The 10,587-nt window shown below is 41.7% G+C and overlaps 2 protein-coding genes across 2 annotated transcripts in view; one reads left to right on the plus strand and one right to left on the minus strand.

Moving 5' to 3' along the window:
* Window positions 1-1,019: 1,019 nt before the first annotated feature.
* Window positions 1,020-6,693, plus strand: ttll3 (tubulin tyrosine ligase-like family, member 3; the record flags this gene model as incomplete). Its single annotated transcript, XM_079218746.1, has 12 exons — window positions 1,020-1,110; window positions 1,742-1,845; window positions 1,931-2,093; window positions 2,581-2,636; window positions 2,804-2,932; window positions 3,052-3,166; window positions 3,355-3,435; window positions 3,512-3,692; window positions 4,421-4,569; window positions 4,927-5,170; window positions 5,356-5,791; window positions 5,905-6,693. 12 exons carry the CDS (start codon window positions 1,020-1,022, stop codon window positions 6,691-6,693), a joined length of 2,538 nt encoding a protein of 845 aa, XP_079074872.1.
* A 1,969-nt stretch (window positions 6,694-8,662) lies between these two features.
* The window catches only part of LOC306737287 (class E basic helix-loop-helix protein 40-like), a 3,615-nt gene continuing 1,690 nt past the window's right edge, over window positions 8,663-10,587 (minus strand). Inside the window, exon 5 of the mRNA XM_079219005.1 lies at window positions 8,663-10,587. This exon is cut by the window's right edge and continues 128 nt beyond it. Coding sequence (XP_079075131.1) covers window positions 9,799-10,587 — 789 coding nt within the window. The 3' untranslated portion in view covers window positions 8,663-9,798.

Consider the following 10,587-nt stretch of genomic DNA (forward strand, 5'->3'; position numbering starts at 1 on the left):
TGTCGCTTCCTAAATATATAACACATCTCTGCATCCACACCGCTATCGGAATCATTAGAATGCTGACAAAACTTTATCTTGGCCTATTTCTATTTTTCTTTACTTAGCTTGGATCCTTTACATGAGAAAGTAAGAATACCACAATTACAAAATACTCCATTAAGTAACAGTGACACAGTCAAACATCAAACATTTACTAGCAAGAGAGTAGAGGAACATTAGTGGCAAAATATACGTCAAATTTATATTACATAATGATATAAAACAATCAGAGGTTTATGATAATATTAAATTCCATTCTATTCCTTTATCCGACCCGCTTATGGGTCGCGGGGCGCAGGAGCCGAGCTGATGGGCGAAGGCAGGGTTCACAGGTCACACATACTCACATTCACACCTACACGGGCAATTTAGAGTCTATAATATCACATAAGTATTATTATTATATAATTATTATATTTGTATTATTTATTATATGATATCAATAGAATGACGATATAGTCTTCAGTAAAGTAATGAATGCAAAGTGAGCTGAGCACATCAAATAAAAGAGAGAACAGCGACATTATTGATCTTGTACATAACGTATTAGAAACCCTTGGATGCCATCTTGTGGTAAAGGTAAAGCATTAAGCAAAATAATGTGTTTGTAATAATCCATTGGCTTCATGCTAAAGCTCACGTGCACGTGTTTGACATATTGTCTGCAATACATGCGTATTATTTAAGATGCAGGGCAGGTATTTTTTATATATTTTTTAAACCTCTGCTGATTGTCGGTTGTATTTATAATGAAGCACAACTGAGCGACCTCCACATTGGCAAACACTTGGTTGGATTTAGCTCATCAGGTTTCCATAAGATGTGTCCACACATGTGTGTCGCGCGCGTAGCGGCTGGCCTAATGCTCCCCGTGCACGTCGCTGCACGTGTAAGCTACACTTTTGCATCGCATCAGCACGGCGTCCTGTTTCTCCTGGGTACGGTTGTTGGTGGCAACTATAAACAGTAGTGGGAGCATGCACGGTTATGGGAACGGTCTGTGCGTGAAGGAAGCAGGACTGAGAGAGTGTATGGACATTGTGGTCGGGTCACAGGTGACAACATCAGGTTTGTATATTAATGCTCACAGTGTTCTCGGCTGCTTTTGTTTGAGAGGTATTTAAGGAACAATTTGTATGTCTGACAGCTGTCGTGGAAGTCATACAGAGAGCTGTTAAACGGTCGTTCAACATAAGCCTACTGTTTATGTATTTCCTATATACATGCGTTTTTAAAATGGTGTGCATGCGTGTCTGTCCGTGTGTGCGCGTGCGCCTTTTTGCGAATGGGTATGTCAATGAAAAGCTATGACAGCCTCAGTCAGCTCTGTGCAGATTTAGATGCCTACTTGACCCACTTTACATCCTTCTTAGTAGCTACAGAGGCAACAAACCATACAGTTTTTGTCATGTTTTCTCTGTTTATTCCTCAACAGCAGAGGACACCATGTATGCAGTGAAGAGGTTATGTAAATAGGAAAAATACATTTGTAGATCTATCTATCTATCTATCTATCTATCTATCTATCTATCTATCTATCTATCTATCTATCTCAGTTGAAGAGAGAACTATATAACAGTAATATGCAACAAATGCCAGGTAAGAGATCTGCTTATTGAGATACATGCACGTGTTGTGCACACAGTTACTTTATACTGAAATTTGACCAAGCAGTTTGTCTCAGTGTTACAATCCACAGTGGCTCCAGTGGAGGGGAGGTTACGTCGTAGTGTGCCAAACCTGCCAGCGGTCAAGCTAGACATGCTGAAAACGGCTAAAACACTTGTGGCAAAAGCAGTGAAGGTGATTATATCTATAGGTTAGATGTCACTGTAAGAACTCTGCATTTTCATGTGACAGTTTCTGTCTCTCTTCCACTCATTCACAGCTGAGGAAAGTGTTTTCAGTGCAAGGACCCTACCCTGTGATCCGCGCTGCCTTGTGGGCCAGAGGATGGGTGGAACGCCGTTTGCCCCATCCTGCCCAGAGAGCAGCTCATTGCCATGGCAATGAAGAGGATGATGGTTATGATGTCAGTGCTGATGTTACCGGTGAGACAATGGAGGACACATTCCTAACAGCTACCTTATTATACATTTATGAATAAAGAAAATGCAGTGTTCATGCAAATAATCCACTGAAATCTCATGAGGCTCAAACAAAAAATGTATATATATATATATATAAGTATACTGGGACAAGACTGGATGTGCATTATGAGACGCTGCACACAGAATTACTAACAAAGTGTCAATTAGTCATATTTTGTCTGTTCATTCATTCATTTATTTTGCAAAAGATCAAGAATACACTCCGTTTAATCAGAGCTAAAAGTGCAGGAGGGGCTAGTGCATATATGTGTAATTGGAGCACTAGTTATGGAAACATGGATACCCCTACACCTGATAAAGGATACATTGTGTGCCACATTACAGACAACAACCTATAACAAAGACCCCTACCCTCTCAACCCAACCCTCTACACATATATGCTTACATGCACACACACACACACACTCTTTTCTTATCTCCTTCCAGAGAGAGTGGATGAAGGCGTGAAAGAGGAGAACCTTGATGACATGTATGACCTCATGGTAAGATAACGATCTTGTGAGCCAACTTAACATTGACACCTTGCACAGTCTGGAAGCAATCAAATGTGCTATTACTGTTTTTCTGGCAATACTTCATTTCCATTTGTCTGTTTTCATCCCACTGTGTATTCTAGCTCAGCCAACCTAATTTATCCAACCTTTTCTAGTCTCGCCTGGTTCGAAATGAAACAACATATTTCCACTGGACAACACGTAGGGATTACATAGACTGTCCCTCCTTACGGAATGATCAAATAACCAACCACTACGCAAATTCTGGGACGTTTACTACCAAGGTCTAAACCCTTAAGAGTTTCAAATGATTGACTGGCAAAAATACAAGCTTAAACGTTGGCCATAGGTCAGCTAGTACACTCTATCTCCTACAGAATGTATATATATTGTTTTTTTTCAGGTGGGGCTTTGTGTCAACTTGCGTAACCTTCAGTGGTTTGATACCGCAGATCCTGACACTTTCTTTCCAAGATGCTACAGGCTTGGAGCAGAGGATGAAAAGCATGCATTCATAGGTCTGCTGTATGGCTCTATAACACATATCCAAAGTGTTGACATATTAAAGATGCAAAGATAATGCACAAAGTAACAAGGAGACTAGTCACAACAGCTGTCTTTGTCTTATTCGTGATACATAATCAACAACACTGCACGCCCTTTCCCTCTTTCTTGAGCTCTTGTTCTGTTTTCTATGACAATGCAGAGGATTTCAGGAAGACAGCTTGCACCAGCCTGCTGCAGCATGTGGTCGAGACAAGCAGATGGAGAAGAGATGGAGCAGAGGGTGAGGAACAAAAAAAGACCATAACAGATGTGACCTGTCCATGATTCTATAATACCAATCTTGTTTTTCTCTACAGAGTTGGATAATGTGGAGCATCGATTTGTTGGTCCAGGAATGATCGACACGGCTTTGCATGTGTGTCGAGAGTTTCTTAATGTTTTAGAGCACAGCGACATTGATGTCACAGTAGAAACATCTCCCTCAGTGGAGGAACAACAGTGGGCAGAGTTTCTGCAAGACTACTACATGGTTGTGCAGTGAGTATGTTTTCTGGGCGCTTCCTGAGTTTGCTAGAATTATCCTTCTTAAATTACATAAAATGTATCTGCAGTACTGACAGCTCAACTCAGCTTATCTAATGAATAAAGGTCATTAAAACTGACTCTAAATGAATCTGAAGACGTTATTAGGTGAGGTTCAGAACTGATTATATATCATCATACATATGTATATGGATTTTATATAATAACACATCTACAGTTCATGTTAGGAGCCTGATTGGGAGTCAGTTAGGTGTATATACGTACATACAAATATTATAGAATTAACATGCTAATATTTATAGTGCACTATTTTGACGATTGGTATACACACGTTTGCAAACTGACGACATTGAGCTACATCGTCAGAGCGTTACTGCCTATTTTAAATTAAAAAAATAAGTAATAACAAAGCTGCCTTTTCTTCTGAGCTGCTGGGTGGATTTGTTGCTTCACAGTCCGCCATTTTTTTTACAACATGAGTGAGTAGCTCCTCGAGCTCCCTTGTGTGTTGCACTGGACAATAACGTCCATGAACACCACACTCAGAAATTAAGTGGTTTTAATATTCATTGGTTGGTATTTTTATTGTGAAATTTGGCCATTTTTTCTACTAGGGATATAAACTATGTATATGTACTGTATATTATATAATTATATAGTAAAGCATGATAGTTATTTAATCATTAATCAACTGGATCTGTGAGTCTAATGTTTGTGTGTAGTGAAGGTGCCTGGATCAGGGGTAGCTGTGTGTTTGTGGAGCGCTGCCAGGCCACTTTAACCAGACTGCAGGAGGCTTGCCCTCAGCTGGATACCGATGGACTAAATAACATCTGGATCATCAAACCAGGTGCTAAGTCAAGAGGACGAGGTGAGGTTTTAAAAATAATAATAATGATAGTTACATGATCATCTTCTGTATCAATATTTAACTTTCTCTGCACACAATACTGAAACAATGTTGAAAAGAACAGTTTGTGTTGTAAATATTATGATTGCAGAATGAACTGTAACATGCAGACTTTACTATTGCTTTTTCTACATTTAATTGAGACTAATTAAAATGAAAACGACTACAATGTCTCTTGCTTCATTATAACCAAGTTAAGTTAGCCTATTCATTATAAGGTCATCAAAAACACCATGTCTTCTTAGTTTAATGCAGTTTTGATTAGTTTGAGCCAGTTGTGGGTCCTTTATCTTTTTCCATGTCACCTCAACCACCCAGGTATTATGTGTAAAAATCGCCTGGAGGAGATTTTGGCACTTGTGGACAGTGACAGAGCCCTGACTAAAGAGAGTAAGTGGGTGGTTCAGAAATACCTAGAACGTCCTCTGTTGGTCCATGGCACCAAGTTTGACCTCCGTCAGTGGTTCCTCGTCACCGACTGGAACCCTTTGACTGTCTGGTTCTACAGAGAGTGCTACCTGCGATTCTCCACTCAGCCATACTCAACAAAAACTCTGGACAGGTCAGACAGTGGTACAGACCAAAAGAGAATTAATTTATTTGCGCTTGACCTTCCTGTATCTTGCACATAAAGTGATTGGTGGAGGGATTGATTAAACATGTCAAATAGACTAAATGTACTAATTTCATTCAAAGCACGTTTGACATTTACCTTCATGGCCTAAGCTTCTTCGTTATTTTCCTCAGTTCAGTCCACCTGTGCAACAACTCCATCCAGAAGCACTTTCAGCCATCCTGTGAGCGCCATCCAGGAGTGCCTGAGGACAATATGTGGTCCTGCTCTCAGTTTAGGGCTTATCTGCAGCGGCAGGGCCGTGGGGAAGAGTGGGAGTCCGTGGTGGTCACAGGCATGCAGCAAGCAGTGGTCCGTGCGCTGCAGACATCCCAAGACCTGGTCGAGCCCCGCAAGGCGAGCTTTGAGCTCTACGGAGCCGACTTCATGTTGGGCAAAGATCTGAGACCTTGGCTTCTGGAGATCAACGCTAGTCCGACTATGGCCTGCTCCACCGCTGTGACCGCTCGCCTCTGCCCTGCTGTGCAGCTGGACACACTCAGGGTTGTTCTGGACAGACGGGCTGATCCGAGTGCTCACACAGGAGGCTTCCAGCTAATCTTCAAACAGGTTGGAATACATTTACACGTCATGCCTAGAGGCAATAGGTGTTAATTTCCAGGGGAATTATTTGAGGTTACACTAAAATCATTTATTTGTGTTTTACTTTATCACCCTCCCAGGCTGCAGTGGAGGTTCCTCCGTATGTGGGAGTGAATCTGCTGGTGGAAGGAGCCCCCATAAGGCGATCCAGACCTCTACTTCATAGACAAACTGTTATTTCTAACTCATCTCTCGCTGTCCAGTTCCCTCTGGACCAGTTGCTGTCAGAAAAGGTTGAAACGACACATAAACCATCAGGTCAGAGGTTCTACGCAGTCTCCGCTTTTCACCACTCAGGCAAGGAGAACCGAGCTGCTGGAGAGAAAAAGAGGCAGCTGACCTCAACATCTCCTAAGAGGGAACCCGAGGGAAGAACATACATCCACAATGCCTCCCATGTTCGCAGGCCTTGTCGCAGTCTGACATGTGAACAGCGATGGTTGGTACACACCGAACCTCAGAGGAAAGCGCAACGTTTGGGTTTGAGTCTTAGTGCCAACAGGACAACTCTGATCCCACAGAGCCTTTCCTTTTCCCTCAACCCTCCTCACAGCGTGTCAGATTGCAAACCTCAGGCCAACCCAGGCCACGGATCCAACATCTCCAGATCCTTCCTTCCCCGAACAGCTTTTGAGCTCCAGCACAGAACTCCTAACCTGGGCTTTCCTTCACTCCGAGGTCCCCTTCCTACACTGCAGGTCTTTAGCTTGCAACCAAACATTGTGGCTGGAACCGCTGCCTGTCGTAATCCAAATCTGTCCTCTCACCCCAGTGTCCACAGGCATCAGTTATTCCTCTGCTCTCGAAGGCAAAGCATGGCCAAATTTAAAAAAGAGTGCACAGGGGACCATAACAACCAATGGTATTGAGTGTCAAGGCTGGAGCCTGATGAACAACACAATACTTATTACAGTCACAACATATTGAGATTTTTGTATCATTCAAATTATTATTATGGCATCAGATTGTATTTGTAGAAACTTGAGATAATCATGGTGAGTGTCTCAGTAGGGAGACATTTTCAAATCATCCACATAGATAGAGGCTTTAAATTGACAACATCAAGCTAAATATGAGTCATTTTACATTCTCATATTAGGATTTAATTATCACACATACCATATATTTCAGAAGTAAATTTGAATTTTTTTGTTTTAGTTTGGCTGACTGGAATCTAAATATATCTAAATGTTTTATGAATATGTTATGAATGTAACAGCAATCAATACTGTGTTGAAGTTTATCTATATTAAAACAAAACAAAACAGTTATCCAAGTGTCTCCATTATGTCAGATATTCCAAGGTGACTGGGCAGAAAATACTATAACAAAAAGTGACCACTGGTTCCATCCTTTGCATATATATAATCAGATGTATGTGAATAGAAGAGAGGTATTTTAAATGGCCAGCAGGAGGCAACAAAAGCTCAATGATCTAACTTCATGTTTATGCCATAGCCCATCTAGGAGAGGGACTTAGGAAAGCGCTGTCGGTTCTTATCCAGATGTTGCCACATCTTCATGTATTTGGTATTTTAGCCCCTTTTCAAACATTAAGTCAACATATATTTCCTGAATAACTTATACATCAATACACATTCAGCTCCTACCCATCTAACAAAAAGAAAAGTAATGTATTGTCATTTAAAAAAAATAACCTAATAAGCATGGGTGTTTTTTCTGAGCGCCATGACTTAAAATAAATTACTGAAATTGGAAAATTGTAAGTTTATTATTATATTTTAATATTGACAGAAATATAAATGTAAACAAACAGGAAACAATCAGGAAAAGAGAGACAGGTATGAATGAATGAATATATACTTTATTAATCCCCAAGGGGAAATTTTTTTTTCGTCATCAGTAGCGCCTTACAATTGAAAATACAAACACACAAGATAAAAGATCAAATATATAAAGAAGCAACAGGGATGAAAGATATATACAAATTAAAATAAAGTCATATATATATATATTTAAATATACACAATAAAATAGAATAGAATGCAACTAACTGGAGAATATATTTATATTTACAGCCGCAGAGTGTATTCATTAGTAAGACATGCAACAAAGGTAAAATCGGAGATGTTGTGGTTATACATCTTAACCACTCGGTATCCAGGTCCCACCTACTGAAATGAATATTAAAAGCATTATTTAACTATAGTAAATAGTTAAACTGGCTGTAATAATGTGTTTACTACAGCTATAGACGGATCTAATGACATGTGTGCTTTTACTTCAGTTTGTAGGATCGAACAAACACTTCTACAATAATAACATGAGGTTGAAGAGTTTGTGCTGTCCATCAACATTGGATATGTGTAGAAATGTGGAAATCTGCAGCATGAGATACACTTTGTTGATTGTCAGTACAAACGTAGCTAAAAACAAATGTGATCGCACAATACTACTCATGTTGTGGTGATACGTAGTATTTGTAGAAATCTTTGTGTTTATAGTGCGGGGAGTGTAAACAGGGAGTGAGATCTCGCAATTGTGGGATGATAGCATTTCATATAAAATCATAGAGCCAATAAAAAACTAAAACAGAGAAAATGTCTTCCTGTCAGGGCTGTTGACAAGAAGCAGATGGATCCTGGTTATTGCCTCAGGAGCTAAACTGAAACTGTTTACGTGTATTTACTTGTTTTTTGTATTAGTAGACATACGGTTAACCCGCAGGAGGCACAGGCAACAGATCTGCCATTACATAAGTGTTCCCGGGGACATGAATGTTGTGGCCCTGTAAAAGATGTGATTGTATTTCATTGCTAGATGTTTTCACACACACTCATCTTATCTTTCAAATACATACAGGCAAGGCGATTTTCCACGGGAAAAAAATACTTTATTAATACACTTATATAATGTATACCAACAGTTATAGACAAAATATGTACATCAAACATCTTTCACATAGGTCCCAAAATATAAAATCTCAAGTACCTCTTTCTATAGAAAACTAGTCTTCTGGTAAAACTTTTACATTCAACTTCTTTCCATCTCACTCCTTTGACTCCAGTATTCATAAGTAGTACAGAGAATAAACATCTGAGATTTATCAGCTGTTCACAAGTAAAAGGCAACAGCAAGAACAAACACCAGGTTTGACTTGAGCAGAAACAGATGTTGAGTATGCAGACAAGGTCCAGCACAGTGCTACAGTATGTACACAGTTTTCTGAGTACACAACGTACAATTATCTGCACTCTGCCCACCTTCTATCTCTCGGGACGGACAGAGTGCGAGAACAGGTATCAAAAATAGAAATGTACAAGAAGGCTATGAACAATAATTACAGGAAATCCATCTGAACTGTCTATTTGTCAAAGAAAAACAAGACTTCTCATTCAGTGTGGTCGTGTGGTGGCCCATTCCGTCATCCATGCATCGGGTGTACCTTTACTCTTGTCTGTACATACTTGAGGAAACCCTTGTATCTTATGGAGCCAGTCATCATAGTGTCTGGTTCCAAGGGCATTCTCAGTGATGAGCGTAATGGTGACCTAAAGGACATCGGCAACAAACCTTGGGTGAAAAATGACCTCTAACATTTGGTGCAATACTTTCTAAAGTACGAAGACGCCGTGTCTCTATTGCAGCTACAAGATGCATCAGTCATTGGCGTTTAAACTTTAACAGCAGCATCTAAAACGTATCTTTCTTTACATTCAACCAAGTGGGTGTGTATGCAGGGCAGGTCCAGTTTATATGATACATTTGCACTGTGTAATACCACTGAGCATTTAACATTCAACCAGAGCTTTGCATCCTCCGGGTGTGGAAGGATGTTGCTCTCTCCTCTAATCTCCTCTATCAAGTCCTCTAGTTTGCGGTTTGACCTCCAGGCTGAGGAACAGAGAACGGGCATGAGGATGGGTTATGGAAAGGCTGAGTCATGTTTTCATTCCTACTACTGTCTCTACTCCTGGGTACCAGAACAGGATCACCTCTTTACCCCTTTTCGCTCAGTCTTTGGTTTCCTGGTTGAGGGGTGGTACCTGCTTTAATGCCTGAAGGAGGGCAGGGGAGTCCATGGGGATCTGAGATATGACTGGGGCCGGAGAGCCTCCCCTGGGAGACACTAGCCGAGGTGGATGCGGTCTTTCACTGGGCATGGTGGGTACAGAGCCTCCCATGCCAGGGTAGAGCATGGGCATGGCCCCGGGGTACCAGCATTTCTCCAGCATTGGCAGGTAGGCAGCAGCAGAAGGTGGGATGAGGTAGAAAGGCAAGCAGAGGGGATGTGGAGGAGTTGGACGGTTGGGGGACACGCTCATGTAACCGCTATAACCGCAAGAGGACGATGACGTTGATGATTCTCCTCCTGAGAGCAGCTCGTCCTCTGACGACTCCACCCGGGGGCGTTTGTGGCGCGGCTCGTCATCCTCCTGTTTGATACTGGAGCTCTGCCTCTCGCCGAGTGCTCGCTTCAGATGGCTCTCGTGGCCGTAGTAATCTGGACAGCCCTGTTGCGCCACAGATTCAGTCTTCTCCAGCTCTCCGCCATAGCCGCTGTCTGTATCCGTATCGCTGCCACTCTGCTCACTGCTCGTTGGAGCATGCGCCCGCTGGATGACGGGCACACAGTTTCTCCCATAGCCCTCGCTGGGTTTAGGGGGTAAGCTGGTGGGCGTCTCTTTGCGAGGTTGGTGCTGGTGGTAGGCAGGGATTTCTTCCGTTTGCGGGCTGGGAGGAGTGTGGGGTCGGACCGGACTTTGCAGCACCTCTGCGGCTAACTTGTGAAGGTAATTGAT

The sequence above is a fragment of the Taurulus bubalis genome, assembly GCF_910589615.1.
Source record: "Taurulus bubalis genome assembly, chromosome: 5".
Taxonomy (NCBI): Eukaryota; Metazoa; Chordata; class Actinopteri; order Perciformes; family Cottidae; genus Taurulus; species Taurulus bubalis.